The sequence below is a fragment of the Narcine bancroftii genome, chromosome 6 (genome assembly GCF_036971445.1).
Source record: "Narcine bancroftii isolate sNarBan1 chromosome 6, sNarBan1.hap1, whole genome shotgun sequence".
In the NCBI taxonomy this organism is placed as follows: Eukaryota; Metazoa; Chordata; class Chondrichthyes; order Torpediniformes; family Narcinidae; genus Narcine; species Narcine bancroftii.
Genome location: NC_091474.1, coordinates 254,214,214 through 254,233,300, shown reverse-complemented (window position 1 = coordinate 254,233,300; position 19,087 = coordinate 254,214,214). Strand labels below are relative to the sequence as shown.

General features: G+C 47.1%; 1 protein-coding gene across 2 annotated transcripts in view; it reads left to right on the top strand.

Moving 5' to 3' along the window:
• LOC138737269 (calpain-1 catalytic subunit-like) overlaps positions 1–19,087 on the top strand; it is a 63,288-nt gene that overhangs the window by 13,786 nt on the left and 30,415 nt on the right. For both annotated transcript variants that reach the window (XM_069888021.1, XM_069888020.1), the window contains exons 2-5: positions 8,553–8,721; positions 10,248–10,331; positions 10,925–11,010; positions 11,497–11,568. In XM_069888021.1, the coding sequence (XP_069744122.1) occupies positions 8,632–8,721; positions 10,248–10,331; positions 10,925–11,010; positions 11,497–11,568 (332 nt within the window). In that variant the 5' untranslated portion in view covers positions 8,553–8,631. The remainder of the gene's footprint in view (positions 1–8,552; positions 8,722–10,247; positions 10,332–10,924; positions 11,011–11,496; positions 11,569–19,087) is intronic.

Sequence of the window (19,087 nt, the reverse complement as noted above, 5' to 3'; positions counted from 1 at the left end):
CCTGCGCAGCTGGATCTTCAGCAGCGTGTACTCGATGCTGTCGACCTCTGCCATCTCGAGTACTTCGACGTTAGGGATGAAAGCGCTCCAATGGATGTTGAGGATGGAGCGGAGACAACGTTGGTGGAAGCGTTCTAGGAGCCGTAGGTGATGCCGGTAGAGGACCCATGATTCGGAGCCGAACAGGAGTGTGGGTATGACAACGGCTCTGTATACGCTTATCTTTGTGAGGTTTTTCAGTTGGTTGTTTTTCCAGATTCTTTTGTGTAGTCTTCCAAAGGCGCTATTTGCCTTGGCGAGTCTGTTGTCTATCTCCTTGCCGATCCTTGCATCTGATGAAATGGTGCAGCCGAGATAGGTAAACTGGTTGACCGTTTTAAGTTTTGTGTGCCCAATGGAGATGTGGGGGGGCTGGTAGTCATGGCGGGGAGCTGGCTGATGGAGGACCTCAGTTTTCTTCAGGCTGACTTCCAGGCCAAACATTTTGGCAGTTTCCGCAAAGCAGGACGTCAAGCGCTGAAGAGCTGGCTCTGAATGGGCAACTAAAGCGTCATCGTCTGCAAAGAGTAGTTCACGGACAAGTTTCTCTTGTGTCTTGGTGTGAGCTTGCAGGCGCCTCAGATTGAAGAGACTGCCATCCGTGCGGTACCGGATTTTTCAAGCTTTGTTGGGACCAAGGAAAACTGCCTCAGGACCTTCGTGATGCCACCATCATCACCCTGTACAAAAACAAAGGCGAGAAATCAGACTGCTCAAACTACAGGGGAATCACGTTGCTCTCCATTGCAGGCAAAATCTTCGCTAGGATTCTACTAAATAGAATAATACCTAGTGTCGCCGAGAATATTCTCCCAGAATCACAGTGCGGCTTTCGCGCAAACAGAGGAACTATTGACATGGTCTTTGCCCTCAGACAGCTCCAAGAAAAGTGCAGAGAACAAAACAAAGGACTCTACGTCACCTTTGTTGATCTCACCAAAGCCTTCGACTCCGTGAGTAGGAAAGGGCTTTGGCAAATACTAGAGCGCCTCGGATGCCCCCCAAAGTTCCTCAACATGGTTATCGAACTGCACGAAAACCAACAAGGTCGGGTCAGATACAGCAATGAGCTCTCTGAACCCTTCTCCATTAACAATGGCGTGAAGCAAGGCAGCGTTCTCGCACCAACCCTCAATTGGATTAAAGCATTATATAAGGGGCCATTGGCGAAAGTGACAGTAAATGGATATATAACAAAGCAATTTAATTTAAGCAGATCAACAAGGCAGGGATGCCCACAATCTCCCTTATTGTTCGCGTTAGCCATAGAACCACTAGCAGAATTGATAAGAACAGAAAATAAAATAAAAAGGATAAAAATAAAAGACAAGGAATATGAAATCAGGTTATTTGCAGATGACGTTATAGTATACTTAACAGAACCAGAAATATCAATAAAAGAATTACATAAGAAATTGAAGGAATATGGAGAAGTGTCGGGATACAAGATTAACACAAATAAAAGTGAAGCAATGCCAATGAATAATGAGGATTTCTCAAAATTTAAGAAAGTATCACCATTCAGATGGCAAATGCAAGCAATACAATACCTAGGTATACAAATAAATAAAAACCTCGGCCAACTATATAAACTCAATTATTATCCACTAATGAAAAAATTGCAGGATGACTTAGAGCATTGGAAAGACTTACCACTAACACTAATAGGAAGGATAAACTGTATTAAAATGAACATTTTCCCAAGGATACAATACCTATTTCAGGCATTGCCAATACACTTGACGGAGAAATTCTTCAAGGAGTTAAAGAAAATAATAAGGAAATTTTTATGGAAAGGGGGGAAACCGAGGATAGCACTAGATAAATTAACAGAATGTTATAAACAAGGAGGCTTACAACTGCCAAACTTTAAAAATTATTATAGAGCCGCGCAATTAAGATACCTATCAGATTTTTATCAAACAAGGGAAAAGCCGTATTGGACTAGATTAGAACTAGATAAAATAGGGGAGAAGATATCCGAACATATACTATATAAATGGATGAAAAATTGGTACAACGTAGGAATTCTCCAGTATTACTTCATCTGCTCAATATTTGGAAGAAGATTCATGTAGAAAGGAATAAAACAAATTACCAACTACCAAAACTAATACTGACGCAAAATCAGCTAATCCCTTTTACAATAGATAACCTTTGCTTTAGAGAATGGGAGAAAAAAGGGATCAAAAGAATAGAAAATTGCTTTTCAGGAAATAAATTATTATCCTTTGAACAAATGAAAGATAAATATAATATAACTCACGATACAGTGTTGGCATACTACCAACTGAAATCCTACTTGAAGGACAAATTGTGAAGCAGTCTGAGGTTACCAGAGGGAAGTAATTTTGAATATGTGATTACAGACACAATGATAATCAAAAAATTATAACAAATATGTATATTAAACTGCAAGAAAAGGAGAATGAGGAAAAAAATGGTAAAACTAAACAAAAATGGGAACAAGATCTAAACATAAAGATAAAGAAGGAAACATGGGAGAAGTTATGTTCTGGAACTATGAGAAATACAATAAATACGAGGTTACGTATGATACAATATAACTGGATACACAGGCTATACATTACACCTCAAAAGTTAAATAAATGGGACCCAACAGTATCTGACAGATGTTTTCGATGTAAAAAAGAAATGGGAACAACAATTCATGCAATCTGGACATGTGAGAAAGTGAAAAAATTTTGGGAAGATCTAAACCAGATATTAAATAAAATCACAAAAAGCAATATTCCAAAAAACCCAGAGATCTTCCTCCTAAGTAAGAAAAAACAAAGAATTTGGACTTGATTTGGATGGTGCACAAAAAAGATTTGTTAGGATAGCCCTAGCTGTAGCAAAAAAATGTATTATGTCAGCCTGGAAATTAGAAGATAACTTGAGAATACAACAATGGCATATAGAAATGAATAAATGTATTCCATTAGAAAAAATAACATATAATTTAAGAAATAATATTACAATATTTGAACAAATATAGGAGCCCTACATGAAACACGATAGGGAAAACCTACTGGGGATATCTGCCATCTAAAATGACAGAAGGAGAAGGGAATGAAAAGAATTGACTCAGTGGAACTTCTTGTTTATTTTTATTGAGTGACAACATTGTTTGACAGGTTTAATGTATCTTAGATTCTGAACTTTAAATGAATGGGAGGGGAGGTAGGGAGGGTGGGAGGGGAGGTAGGGAGGGTGGGAGGGGAAGAAAACGACACTGTATATATTTGAAAAGAAAAATGTATGTATCTTGATCAATGTGGTTTATAGTGTGAAAAATAAAAAAATTTAAAAAATATATTAGTTTTGGTAGTTGGTAATTTGTTTCATTCCTTTCTTCATGAATCTTCCAAATATTGAGCAGATGATGCAATACCGGTGAATTCCTACGTTGCACCAATTTTTCATCCCATTTATATAGTATATGTTCAGGTATCTTCCAATCTGGTTTTTCCCTTGTTTGATAAAAATCTGATAGGTATCTTAATTGTGCGGCTCTATAATAATTTTTGAAGTTTGGCAATTGTAAGCCTCCTTGTTTATACCATTCTGTTAATTTATCTAGTGTTATCCTCGGTTTCCCCCCTTTCCATAAGAATTTCCTTATCTGTGTTAAGTAGAGATATTGGTCTATATGACGCTGGTGTGAGTGGATCTTTCCCTGTCTTTGGTATTACTGTAATTATTGCTGTTTTACATGAATCTGGTAAGCTTTGTGTTTTATCAATCTGGTTGATTACTTCCAGAAGGGGAGGAATTAATAAGTCTTTAAATGTTTTATAGAATTCTATTGGGAATCCATCCTCTCCTGGTGTTTTATTGTTCGGTAGTTTTTTTAATATCTCCTGTAATTCTTCTATTTCAAATGGTTTTGTTAATTTATTTTGTTCCTCTGTTTGTAATTTCGGTAGTTCAATTTTAGTTAAAAATTCATCTGTTTTGTCTTCTTTCCCTTCATTTTCAGTTTGATATAATTGTTCGTAGAATTCTCTGAAGTTTTCATTAATCTCCGTTGGATTATATGTAATTTGTTTGTCTTTTTTCCTTGATGCCAATACCATTCTCTTAGCTTGTTCTGTCTTAAGCTGCCATGCTAGAATTTTGTGCGATTTTTCCCCTAGTTCATAATATTTCTGTTTTGTCTTCATTATGTTCTTCTCCACCTTATATATTTGTAGTGTTTCATATTTTATTTTTTTATCCGCCAATTCTCTTCTTTTAGTTGTATCTTCCTTCATTGCTAATTCTTTTTCTGTATTTATTTCCCTTTCCAACTGTTCTGTTTCCTGATTATAGTCCTTCTTCATCTTGGTTACGTAACTTATTATTTGCCCTCTGATGAACGCTTTCATTGCGTCCCATAGTATAAACTTATCTTTCACTGATTCCGTAGTTATTTCAAAGTACATTTTAATTTGTCGTTCAATGAATTCTCTAAAATCCTGTCTTTTAAGTAGCATGGAGTTTAATCTCCATCTATATATTCTTGGTGGGAATTTCCTCTAGCTCTATTCCCAGTAACAGGGGTGAGTGGTCCAATAATAGTCTAGCTTTATATTCCGTTTTCCTAACTCTCCCTTGAATGGGGGCTGATAACAGGAATAGGTCTATTCTTGAGTATGTTTTATGTCTACCCAAATAATATGAATATTCCTTTTCCTTTGGGTGTTGTTTCCTCCATATATCCAAAAGTTGCATTTCTTCCATCGATTTAATTATAAATTTGGTTACTTTGTTCTTTCTGTTAGTTTTTTTTTCCAGTTTTATCCATGTTTGAGTCCAAATTAAGGTTAAAATCCCCTCCTATTAGTATGTTCCATTGCGTATCTGCTATCTTCAAAAAGATATCTTGCATAAATTTTTGATCTTCTTCATTAGGTGAATATACATTGAGTAGATTCCAAAACTCTGAATATATCTGACATTTTATCATTACATATCTCCCTGCTGGATCTATTATTTCCTCTTCTATTTTAATTGGTACATTTTTACTGATTAATATAGCTACTCCTCTAGCTTTTGAATTATACGACGCTGCTGTTACGTGTCCTACCCAATCTCTCTTTAATTTCTTGTGTTCCACTTCAGTTAAGTGTGTTTCTTGTACGAATGCTATATCAATTTTTTCTCTTTGCAGTAAATTTAACAGTTTCTTCCTTTTGATTTGGATATGTATTTCATTAATATTTGAAGTCATATAGTTCAACATAGCCATTTCATACTTTGTTTATCTTCCCTTTCCGTTTCTCCATCACCACCTTTCCTTCTTATCCATTTCTGCTTTCTTGTTTTGAACACATTATAAGACAACATTTCTAAAACATAAAACATTTCCCTTATTCTCCTATCTAAAATTCTTTTAACCCCACTATCCCCTCCCCTTCCTGAGTTGCCCTTTGTCCCTTGTCGGGCAACCACATCTCCCCTCTCCATTTGGATTTGCGAATCTGCTCGCAAGCGTCAACTGATTTCGCAGTGACCGTAATTCTTCCCCACCCAGCCACCCCCAGAAAAGATTTTAATCTTCATATATAACAAAGGTCACTCTCTTAATTCCCTCCTTACTTCCCTTTCTTTCCCTTCTTAGTTCTTACCTATACTCTATTTTTATATATACATATACATATATATATATATATATATATACATAACTACATACACACATACATATAGTTCGTGGTCATTTTTGCTCTCGTTGCATGTCTTCATCTCTCTGTCTGTTTTGTAGTTGTTCTGCAAATTTTCGTGCTTTTTCAGGATCCAAGAATAGTTTGCTTTTCTGCCCCGGGATAACTATTTTAAGCACTGCTGGGTATTTTGACATAAATTTATAACCTTTTTTCCATAGGGTCGTTTTTGCTGCATTAAACTCCTTCCTCTTCTTCAGGAGTTCAAAACTTAAATCTGGATAGAAAAAAAATTTTGACCCTTGTATTCCAGTGGTTTTTTGTCTTCTCTTATTTTCCTCATTGCTTTCTCCAATATATTTTCTCTTGTTGTATATCTTAGGAATTTTACTAAAATGGATCTTGGTTTTTGCTGCGGCTGTGGTTTCGGGGCTAATGTTCTATGTGCCCTTTCTATTTCCATTTCTTCCTATAGTTCTGGTCTTCCCAGGACCCTGGGGATCCAATCTTTTATAAATTCTCTCATATTCTTGCCTTCTTCATCTTCCTTAAGGCCCACTATCTTTATATTGTTTCTTCTATTATAATTTTCCATTATATCTATCTTCTGAGCTAACAGCTCCTGTGTTTCTGTAACTTTTTTATTAGATTCTTCTAATTTCTCTTTTAAGTCCTCTTCTTCCATTTCTACGGCTGTTTCTCGTTCTTCCACCTTGTCCACTCTTTTTCCTATATCTGACATGATCATCTCTAATCTATTCATTTTTTCTTCTGTACTTTTTACTCTTCTTTTTATTTCACTAAATTCTTGTAATTGCCATTCTTTTACTGATTCCATATATTCTTTAAAAAAATATATCCATGTACTTGCCCTTCCCTTCATCTTACATTTCTCTGTGTTCTTCCTCTTCTTCTGAGTCCACTCCAGGATCTGTGTCCTTTACCTCTGTCTCTTCTGGTTTTCTTGTTGGGTTTTTCGTTTTATTTTGTTGGGTATTTTTGGTCTTCTTATTTTTATTAGAAGGGTCTTGCTGCTGGTCTTCTTCTTCTGGGTTGGTCATCTGTTGTTTCTTTGATTTCTTATTTTTCCTCTCTTTTTTCTTGCTCTCGTTATTTTCTATGTTTTCCTCTTGCTGTTGTGTTGTAGTTGTCAACTTCAGCTGTGGAAATTTACTCCTCAGCTGGTCCCCCCTCCCGTCAGTGTTATTTTTGCCTTGCGCACTTTTGTTTGGCTCCGTGAGCCATTTTTGTAGTCCCGAGTTCGGGGCTTCGACTGACCTCAGGGAGCGGGCTTCTCTCTCCATGACAGGCCTCCTCGTACTGGTAAGGCCTTCCCCTTCCTCCTCCGACGTCCTTCCTTCTTCTTTTCTTCCCGTTGTTTTTGGTTTTTCTTTCTTCGCTGCCATTTTCTCCACACTTTCACTTTATTTTGGTTTTTATGTTTGTGCCTTTGTTTTTTCACTGTCTTTTTTAAACTTTTCTGGAGAGGGCTGGAGTTCACCGACCGGCCACTACTCCATCACGTGACTCCCCCTCTGTGGTGGGTAAGTTGATGGAAAGTGTTCTGAGGGATGGAATTTGCAAATATTTGGAGGTACAGGGATTGATAGGGAGTAATCAGCATGGTTTTGTCAGGGATAGATCATGCTTGACAAACCTGATTGAGTTGTAGGAGAATTAACGGAGGATTAGGGATGGGAGAAGCCAGAGAGTAGTGGTGGATGATGCTTCTCAGACTGGAGGCCTGTGACAAGTGGGGCCTCAGGGATCGGTTCTGGGACCATTGTTGTTTGTTGTCTGTATCAATGATCTGGATGATAACGTAGTAAATTGGATCAGCAATTTTACAGATGACACCAAGATTGGAGGCGTTGTGGACAGTGAGGAAGGTGGATGGGAGGGATATGGTCCTGGTGCAGGTAGTGGAACAGGCCGAATAATAGTTTGGCACAGACTAGAAGAACCGAAGGGTCTGTTTCGGTGCTGTAGTCTTGAATGTTTCTAATTCCAGTGAATATAGAACATTCCACTACAATCCAGGCCCTTCGGCCCTTGATGTTGTACTGACCTTTTTTTTTAAAGTACTAACCCTCAATTTTCCTTCATCCATGTGTCTGTCTGAGAGTCTCTTAAATGCCCCCAATGTTCCAGCCTCCACCACCACCCCTGGTGAGCCATTCCAGACCCCCACAACTCTCTGTGTAAAGAACTTATCCCCGACGTCTCCCCTAAACTTCCCTCCCTTCACTCTGGTGTTTGTTGATCCTGCCCTGGGAAACAGGCACTGGCTGTCCACCCTATTTGTGCCTCTCAGAATCTTGTCAACCTCGATCAAGTCTCCTCTCATCCTTCCACACTCCAGAGATAAAAGTCCCAGCTCTGCTAACCTGGCCTCATAAGACTTGTTTCCCAATCTAGATCTTTGGCTTGGCTTCGCAGACGAAGATTTATGCAGGGGTAAATGTCTAGGTAACGTCCTGGGAAATCCCCTCTGTCCCCTCTCCACAGCTTCCACATCCTTCCTGTAATGAGGTGACCAGAACTGATCACAATAGTGTAAATGTGGTCTCATCAGAGATTTGTAGAGTTCCACCATGACCTCTCGACTCCTGAGCAAGTGAAGGCCCCACACCATGCACTGTCCGATCCACTGGGATCCCGTGACTCCATACAGCACGAATACAGGCCCTTCAGTTGCATACTGCCCTGCAAGCCTGCCTGCACTGACCCTGATGTGATTGGTGCAGTCCCCACCAGCAGTCTGTGACCTCTGACCACCGTCTGCCTGTTGACAGATTGCTCCGTCAGCCCGTCCTGCTGGAGGTGTTCCCTTGTCGCTGTGGTAACGCTGCTGTCTCTCCACAGGCTGAATGGCTCCTACGAGGCCCTGTCCGGAGGCAGCACCACCGAGGGCTTTGAGGACTTCACGGGTGGTGTGGCGGAGATGTATGAGCTGCGCAAGGCTCCACGCAATCTGTACACCATCATCAGGAAGGCTGTGGAGAGGGGCTCGCTGCTGGGCTGCTCCATCGATGTAAGGATGCCTGGGTTCCGGCCCTCACCACATAGACAAAAGGCCACACTGTAGCGCAGATAAAAGCTCGCACTCGACTAGAGTGAGAACTTACACTTTTATTAGCTTTGATCAACGGGCAGGGTTCACTAGCAGGCTTCACAGGGGTTCTTGGTTTAGGCGGGAAACCAGGGTTATATACGGGAGCTTGGAGATGGGCCAGTAATCAATACAGCACTTTTCCCGTGAATCCGGTCCACCCCAGGCCCAGACACAGGCCCACAGTCAGTCCCAGGCCCACGCACAGGCCCACAGTTTGTCCCATGCCCACGCACAGGCCCACGGTCCGTCCCAGGCCCACGGTCCATCCCAGGCCCACACACAGGCCCACGGTCCGTCCCAGGCCCACGCACAGGCCAACGATCCCTCCCAGGCCCACGCACAGGCCCACGGTCCGGCCCATGCACAGGCCCACAGTCCGTCCCAGGCCCACGCACAGGCTGATGGTCCATCCCAGTCCCACATACAGGCCCATGGTCCGTCCCAGTCCCACACACAGGCCAATGGTCTGTCCTTAGGCAACCTCACACTTGTCTGCATTAAATTCCATCTGCCATTTTTCAGCCCATTTTTCAAGTTGCTCCAGATCCCTCTGCAAGCTTTGAAAACCTTCTTCACTGTCCACAACGTCTCCAATCTTAGTGTCATCTGCAAACCTGCTGATCCAATTTCCCACATTATCATCCAGATCATTGATATAAACAACAAACAACAATGGTCCCAGCACCGATCCCTGAGGCACCACTAGTCACAGGCCTTCAATCTGAGAAGCATTGTCCACCACAACTCCCATCACGTACCCCGGTACATTCGTTTCATGTTACGGACCCCGGTACAGTCTGTTCCTGTCACGGACTCTGGTACAGTCGGTTCATGTCACTGATCCCAGTACAGTTGGTTCCTGTCATGTTCTCCAATACAGTGGGCTCATGTTACGAACCTCGGTACAGTCAGTTCCCGTCATGGACCCCAGTACAATCGGTTCCTGTCATGGATCCCAGTACAGTCGGTTCATGTTACAGACCTCAGTGCAGTAGTTCCCGTTATGGACCCCGGTACAGTCGGTTCCCGTCACGGACCCCAGTACAGTCGGTTCCCGTCATGGACCCCGGTACAGTTGGTTCCCGTCACGGACCCCGGTACAGTTGGTTCCCGTCACGGACCCCGGTACAGTCGATTCACGTTACGGACCCCAGTACAATCGGTTCACGTTACGTACCCCAGTACAATCGGTTCACGTTACTGACCCAGGTACAGACGGATCCCGTCACGGACCCTGGTACAGTCATTTCATGTTACGGACCCCGGTAGAGTCGGTTTCCATCATGGACCCTGATACAGTCTGTTCACGTTAGGACCCCGGTACAATCGGTTCACATTATGGACCCCAGTACAGTCAATTCCCGTTAGGACCCCGGTACAGTCGGTTCCCATCATGGACCCCGGTACAGTCAATTGTTTATGAAATTTTCCATGACTGTTCACAGATCACCAGCTCCTTCGACATGGAAGCCGTGACCTTTAAGAAACTGGTGAAAGGTCACGCCTACTCAGTGACAGGGGTCAAAGAGGTGAGCTGCAGAGGGGCTGGTGTAGGGATCAGTCCCTGAGACCCCTCCTGCCCCATGCTAGCTGCTCCCGGGGGTCAGCGGTTACACTGGTCATGGGTGCCCCCTTCTCTTACTCTCCTGTCACCGCCTCACCCTTCCCCTCTTCCTTCACCACCACCTCACCCCTCCCTCTATCACCCTGCCCTCACCCCCACATCCCCACCTCACCCTTCCTTCACCTCCCTCTTTTGTCCACTTCCTTCATAGCTCCCTCACTCCATCTCCTCTGTCCTCTCCACTCACTCCCCTTCTCTCCCCTTCATGCTCTCCCCTCACTCTTTCCTTCCTCCCCCTCCCCCTCTCCCTCCCTCCTATCTCACCCCCATCTCCCTCGCCCACTGACCAGAGGTCTGTCAGTGTCCCCAGTCACTGCCCTGACCTTCAACCTTTGCCACCTGCTGCGGGACTTGGTCGTGACCACTAACCCTGGGCATGTCACTGCACTAGACTGTGGGGGTGGGGGGTGGTGGGTTAGTGGGAGGAGAGGGAGAGGGTGGGTGGGTTAGGGAGAGGGAGGGATGCTGGGCTCTCTGTCTGACATCCGATTCCTGCAGGTTAACTATCGGGGACGACGTGAGAGGCTGATACGTATTCGCAATCCGTGGGGTCAAGTGGAGTGGACGGGGGCCTGGAGTGACAAGTGAGTGTCATGGTCAGGGGTCAGGGCAGGGTCCTGGGTTCAAACAACCCAGAGGTCTCAGAGAGGGAGGGATGTTCTGGGGTGGAAACCGGTGGGGGAGGGAGGAGAGGAATGGAGAGGGGGTTGGATCAGGGGGGTTCAGCGAGGGGGTGAAGGTTGTCGGAGGGAAGATGAGGGGGTTCAGGGTAACGGAGGGTGGGGGCATGAGGGGGAGGGAGGGGGAGGGTCACACAGGCCCTCAGGGGGAGGGAGTGGGTAGAAGATTGGTGGACGGTGTGGTAGGGAGTGTGGGGATTTCAGGGCCAAGGGTGGGTGGTGTAGGTGGAGAATAAGGGGTCAGGGAAAGGGAGGGGGGAGGAAGGGTGGAGGTGTTGGGAAGGGGTGGGGGTGTTGAGTGGGGGGGAGGGTGGGGCATTGGGAGGGGGAGTTTGGGGGGGCATAGTTTGCTCTCTTTCTCTGCCAACCCTCTCCCCACTTCTTCCGTAGTTCCTCAGAATGGAATTACATTGATCCCGAGGAACGGGATGGAATGGTGCAGATGGAGGACGGGGAGTTCTGGTGAGTAAGGTGGGGGGGGAGAGGGAGCAGAGGGAGAGGGGGTGGTACACAGTGTATCAGGAGGCAGAGGGGCTGGGCTGGTTCTGCTGGTTACAAATGGAATTCAATCCTGGGAGAGAGGAGACATTGGATCAGAAGATATAGAATCCCTGTGGGTCGAGTTATAACCATATAACCATATAACCACTTACAGCACAGAACAGGCCAGTTCGGCCCTACTAGTCCATGCCGTAACAAATCCCCACCCTCCTAGTCCCACTGACCAGCACCCGGTCCATACCCCTCTAGTCCCCTCCTATCCATGTAACGATCCAGTCTTTCCTTAAATGTAACCAATGATCCCGCCTCGACCATGTCTGCCGGAAGCTCATTCCACATCCCCACCACCCTTTGCGTAAAGAAATTTCCCTTCATGTTCCCCTTATAATTTTCCCCCTTCAATCTTAAACCATGTCCTCTAGTTTGAATCTCCCCCTTTCTTAATTGAAAAAGCCTATCCACATTTACTCTGTCTGTCCCTTTTAAAATCTTAAACACCTCTATCAAGTGTATCCTCAATCTTCTACGCTCCAGAGAAAAAAGCCCCAGTCTGCACAACCTTTCCCTGTAACTCAGACCCTGAAATCCTGTCAACATTCTCGTGAGTTAAGAAACGTCAAGGGAAAATAGACCCTGATGAGATTTATATACAGGCCTCCAACCATTGGTCAGGATGGGACGTGCAAACTCCAGAGGGGGATAGAGAAGGAATGCAGAAAGGGCAGGGTTACATCCTCACGGGGGATTTCAATTTGCAGGGTGGTTGGGAAAACCAGGTTGGTGCTGGATTCCAAAGGAAGGAATTGATCGGATGCTTTCAGGATGGCTTCTCAGAACAGCCTGTGGCTAAGCTGACCAGGGAGATGGCAATTCTGGATGGAGTGTTTGGTAATGAACCAGAGTTGAGGGGGCTGAAGATCGGGGAACCCTTGGGAGGCAGTGATCATAACGTGGTAGAATTTGCCCTGCAGTCTGAGAGGCAGAATCTAAAACCAGATGTGTCAGTGGGATAAAGGGGACGATAGAGGTGAGGGGGGGGTTGGGGGGAAACTGGCCAACGGTGATAGGCAGTGGGCGCTTGCAGGGACGATGGAAGAGCAACAGCAGCTGGAATTTCTGCGGGAAATGAGGAATGTGCAAGATGGGTATGTTCCAAAACAGAAATACTTAAATGGAAAAATTACTCGCTGTGGAGTTTGTCAAATGTGTTCAGAAAAGTTTTCTAACCCCTTAGCACATTTTGTCAAAAGTGGTGCCTTTCTCCCACCCACCCACCCTCCACCACTACTGCCAACCCCCTGCCCCCACTTTGACACAGTCCAACGCATCTGAAAAATCAGTGCGGCCCGTCTGTCATGTACTGTGGCCCCTTTTTTATGTACTCGCTCCCCCTAACGATGCTCCTGGTTCCAATGGGAGAGGGTGCAGAACAGGATTTCTTATTAGGGAATGAGACAGGACGGGTGACAGATGTACGTGTAGGGGAACATTTTGGGGCCAGAGATCATAATGCCATTAGTTTTCAGTTAATGATGGAGAAGGATGGGTCTGAGCCTCGGGCTGAGATTCTAAATTGGAGAAAAGCTAAATTTGAGGAAATGAGAAAGGATCTAGAATGTGTGGATTGGGAGAAGTTGTTTTCGGGAACACAGATTAAAGAAGACGAGGTGCTTGCTGTCTTAAAGCAAATCAGGGTGGAAAATTCCCAGGGCCTGACAGGATATTCCTTCGGGCCTTGAGGGAGGTGAGTGTAGAAATTACAGGGGCTCTGGCAGAAATATTTAAAATGTACTGAGCCACGGGTGAGGTGCCAGAGGATTGGAGGGGAGCTTGCGTTATTTAAAAAAGGCTCCAAAAGTAACTGTGGAAATTACAGGCGGGTGAGCCTCATGCCAGTAGTAGGTAAATTACATTTAAAATGTTTAAATTTAGATATACAGCACAGTAACGGCTATTTCAGTCCATGAGCCCGTGTCACCCAATTTACCCCCATTTAACTGGAGCTGGATGAACTCTGGATCATCCATTCCCCTGAACAAGTACAAGACATTGTTTTAGATATTGTTGGTGGGGACGATCTACCAGAGACAAGTTGAGGTGGTCACATCTCCAGAACAGAGGCCGGTCCCCCGGCTCAGAAGGGAAGGGGAGAAAAAAGGAGAACAATGGTGATTGGGGACTCATTAGTTTGGGGAGTAGATAGGAGGTTGGATGAGGTCGGGCCCCGGATGGGATGTTGCCTCCCAGGTGCCAGGGTCAGGGACGTCTCTGATCGAGTTCACATCATTCTGGAGGGGAAGGGGGAGCATCTGGGTGTTGTGGTCCACGTGGGGACCAATGATGGAGACAGGAGTGGGGATGAGGTCCTGAAGAGGGAATATAGGGAGTTAGGGAAGAAGTTAAACAGCAGGACCTTGAGGGTGGTGATCTCAGGATCGCTGTGTGCACATGTGTGAGTGTGAATGCTGGGTTTGGATGGGCGAAACCTACCTATAGCTGGTGGGACCTTTGAAGCCTGTAGGGTCAGCGTGGCAGGGCTGTCAGGAAATCGTCATCGGGCCGGGCAGGATGCGGAGGAAGACAAGGTTTCAGTACGGGAAGAAGCGGGGTCATTGGTCTGAAGGGCTCGACAGGCTCGGAGACCTTCACCACCCAGCATTTGTCTCGTGAATGTCAGATCCATCACTAACCAAACAGACAGATTTAAACTGCACATCTCAGAATAGACCCCTTGATGACTGGTGTAATGTGATGTTGTTGGAGACATGGCTACGACCACTTCTGCCAGCTGTTGCAGTTGAACTGAGTTGACTGACAGTGTTCTGCTGGGACAGAAACAAGGACTGTGGTAAAAGCAAGAGGGTGGAGTCATGCATACTTATGTTTAACAGCTGGTGCATAAACTAGAGACAGTCATTGTTCTCCAGATTGGCCAGTAAATGTAGTCCCATGTACCTCCAGCTGGAGCCATTGTTGTTATTAGTTACTGTTAATATGTTAATATCCCTGCACCAGATACTAATGTGAACAGAACTTTGGGATTCCTTCTCAAAGCCGTTAACTTGCCACAGAGTAAACGCCCATTGCTGGAGATTTCACCATGTGGGTTTGAAGACTGGGAGGGGGGGGGGAAATCGGACTCTCATTAAAGTCTATTCAACTATCAAGAAAGGTTTCAGGCCAGTTTTGTTAGCACTGACGCGTGGTGACCGACGGAGCGCCGGTGTGGGGTTGCGGCCGGGGCCGCTGTCTCGTCCTGCTCCTCCAGCGCTGGGGTGTGACGGCTCAGCTGGAGTGACTGTGGTTGGGGAAGGGTGCAGCGGTGTCCACGGTGCTGCCTGGTGGGGATGCACCTCGCAGGGGGGTCCCCACATGCGCAAGGTCCCAGATGGAGACCGTTTCCTCGCGGCCATCCAGATAGGTCAAGCACACTTATTGGGGGGTTCGTGTGGAGGAGCTGAACCCTTTCAACCGGGGTGGGGGGAGGGGGGGTTGTCGGTTTTATGACTCCTCACCTGTTTTTGTAGCAGGACCGGCCCAGGACACATCAGCCAGGAGAGTAGGGTGGTCTTCGATGCGGACCTCCTGGGGAAGGAAATACTTTGGTGAGGAGTAGTGTTAGAGGCTGCACATAGCAGAGATCGAGTGGCGTGGAGCGTCTCTGGAATGACCTCCTGCCAGTCCAATACATAGCAGAGATCGAGTGGCGTGGAGCGTCTCTGGAATGACCTCCTGCCAGTCCAATACATAGCAGAGATCGAGTGGCGTGGAGCGTCTCTGGAATGACCTCCTGCCAGTCCAATACATAGCAGAGATCGAGTGGCGTGGAGCGTCTCTGGAATGACCTCCTGCCAGTCCAATACATAGCAGAGATCGAGTGGCGTGGAGTGTCTCTGGAAGGATCTCCTGCCAGTGGGAGACAGGCATTCCCCTGGACATCAGGGCAAGGAGGACGGCCTGCCACAAGGTGCTGTTCTCTCTCTCCATTGACTGTTCCCCCAGATGTTATAACTCGTGGTCCTGCTGGTGGCGATACCCCTGGCCGGCAGGAATTGGCACAACTCGTCACTCATAAACGAGGACCCCCGGTCGCTGTGGATGTATGATGGGTACCCGAACAGGGTGAACAGGTTGTGCAGGACCCCAATGACTGTGATGGTAGTCACATCAGGGCAGGGGTTGGCAAAAGGGACTGTGAATACTCGTCAATAACTGTGAGGAAATAGGTGTTGCAGTTGGTGGAGGGAAGGGGGCCCTTGAAGTCCATGCTTAGACGCTCAAAGGGGCACGTGGCTTTTGTCAGCTGTACCTTGTCCGGTTGGTAGAAGTGTGGCTTACATTCTGCACAGGCCCTGCAGTCACTCGTCATGTCTCTGACGTCCCCAATGAAGTATGGCAGATTCCCAGATTTGATAACGTGAAAGAATCTCGTGGCACCAGGGTGGCAGAGGTCATTGTGGAGGGCGTTGAGGTGATCCACCTGTGCCCTGGGACATGTCCCTTGTGACAGGGCATCTGAGGGCTCGTTGAGCTTCCCTTGCCGGTGCAGGATCTAGGTGGACAGCTCGATACTTCATCTCAAACTGTTAGCGCTCGTTACCTCTGTTTATTGTTGAACGTGAATCTCACGGCCTGTTGGCCCTCGAGCAGGGTAAAACATCTGCTGGCCAGGTAGTGCCTCCATGCCAGACTGCCTCAACTATCGCCTGAGCCTCCTTCTCTGTTGAGGAACATTGGACTTCAGGGTCCTGGAGGGTGCGGGAGAAAAAGGCAATGGGGTGACCTGCCTGATTGAGGGTGGTGGCCAGGGCGAAATGGGATTCATCATCTTCCACCTGGAAAGGGGCAGATTCATCCACCACACACGTTGCGGCTTTTGCGATGTTCTCCTTTATGCAATAGAAGGCCGCCCGTGCTTCATTTGTCAGGGGGAAGGAGGTGGACCTGATAAGGGGGTGGGCTTTATCCACATAATTTGGAACCCACTGGATGTAATAAGAAAAGAACCCCAGACACTTGTTCCCGTGGGGAAGGGGCAGATCTAGCAGGGGCCGCATGCGGTTGGGATTGGACCAATGACCCCATTCTCCACGACGCAGCCAAGGATCGCCAGTCAGATAGTGCAGAAAACACTCTTATCCTTATAGGTCAGATTCAGGCATTTGGTGGAGGTGAAGAATTTCTGGAGGTTCGAGTCATGGTCCTGCAGGTCATGGCCGCAGATTGTGATGTTATCCAGATGTGGGAAGGTGTCGAGCAGGTCGTGTTGGTCTACCATCCGCTCTACCTCCCGTTGGAAGATGGACCCGCCATCAGTGACACAGAAGGGGACCCTGAGGAAGTGGTAGAGGCGACGTTTTGCCTCGAGAGAGTAACGTTGGACGGTGTCGGGATGAATAAAGCTCGGTGCTTTCACTGTCGAGAGGCATTTAGTCACCTGGTCGTTGATGGCGACATCCATCATGGGGTGGGCGAGTTGGTGAGGGCTGTTCTGGTCCAGAACCACTGAGGCCGTGCTGTGGCATGCGTGTCCAAAGAAGTTGACAGCGTCCATGATGGTGGACCCCCATGTCGTGGCGTGGTCATCCCCAGAAGGTGCCAGCATCCAAGATGGCATCCCCCATGTCGTGGCGTGGTCACCCCCGGAAGATGCCAGCTTCCAAGATGGCAACTGCCATGCTGTGCACGTGGTGGCGCTGGAGACCCGTGGTCAGCATACTCTTGTGTAGTGGCCCTTTCTGCACTTGGAGCATAGAGCATCTGTCGCCGGGCTGCGTTTTCGGGGGTAGTGGCCCTTCCTGCACTTGGAGCATGGGGCGCCTGTCGCCGGGCTGCATTGTTGGGGTTAGTGGCCCTTCCTGCACTTGGACACATGGCGTCTGTCACTGGGCTGCGTTGTTGGGGGTAGTGGCCCTTCCTGCACTTGGAGCATGGGGCGTCTGTCGCCGGGCTGCATTGTTGGGGTTAGTGGCCCTTCCTGCACTTGGACACATGGCGTCTGTCACTGGGCTGCGTTGTTGGGGGTAGTGGCCCTTCCTGCACTTGGAGCACGGGGCGTCTGTCGCCGGGCTGCGTTTTCAGGGGTGTTTTTCTTAGCTGCAGAAGTAGCTCTTTGGGTGCTCCTGGGAGGCAGCGGCTATGTGGGCTCGTTAATTGGGCGCAGTGGTGGACCTGCATCCCAGGATGGCGACCCCCACGTGGGCCCGTTTGCAGAGTATGCATCCGTGTTGTGCAGGGTGATCTCCAGCTACTTTGCAAGATCAATCGCCCTTTTCAAGTCTAACTTTGCTCGAGGAACCTCTGGCGCACATAGTCGGACCTGGTTGGTGTCCTGGATCACGTCTTCCGTGTTTTGGGCAGCCGATCCTGCCTGGAAGTTGCCCACCTTCGTGAGTTCCCACAGGGCCCGGTGGAACTCATCGCCCGGTCGCTGTCTGCTGGTAGCCAGCAGGTGCCTGGAGCATACCTCGTTAACTTTCTCCCTTTATTGTCCCTTTAGTATATCCATTGGTTTCATGTATGTGGTGACGCCCCGATTATTGGGAACACTCAGGGTCCAACCTGGGAGAAGAGGAGATAACGTCTGTCCGTGTCGCTGGCCGTGCTGCTGGCTGAGTTTTGTAGGAAGACCTCGAAGCAGCGAGTTCAAAGCTGTCTGAGGTGTCCGATGACTGTGGGTCGATATCCATCTCGCCAGGTTTCAGGAGTTGCCCCATTATTGGTGATGAAACTAAAAATTGTGATTTAATTGATTTAATTGTGATTAAATAACTCGAGAGGCTGAGGTGGACTCACTCATCAACAGGCTTTTATTCACAATGGACAGGGACCTGGTCCCATGCCGTGACCCGGGCTTTCTGGGGAAGGGTCAGGGTGTTGGAGACTTTATACAAGGTCAAAGAGGGAGGAGCCACAGGTCGGGGAAGGACCAGGTCATCAGGGACACAGCATATCAGCAGGTCATCACAGCCACATGTAGGCTGGTTGGATCACCTTTCCCCACTTCTAATTGCAGCGCAGCTTCCACTGAGCATAGGATCTCCACCCACGGAGAAGAACATTGCAGGATTCCTTTGAACGGACCAACTGGGACATTTTGGAAGCCAGGATTTGGAGGAGTACCCAGCTGCTGTACGCAGTTATATAAAGAATGGTGTTGACAACATCGCTGTCGTCAAACAGATCGGGGTGTGTCACAATCAGAAGCCCTGGCTGTGCAGGAGTTTAAAATTCTCAGGAAGCAGAATATCGCTTTTACGTCAGGTGCTGGACACAACAAGGAGAGGTATCGGGGATGTGAAAGCAGCCTTCAGGAGTACAACTTCAATGATAATGAACCCCATTGAATGTGGCTTCCAGCACTTCACCACTTAAAGAAACAACAATGGTGCGACTGTGGGTGGGGATGTTAGGGCTGGCCAAGGATCGCCATAATTTCCTCGCTCAATTTGAGGTGGATGTAACTCACCCACTGGCCCCC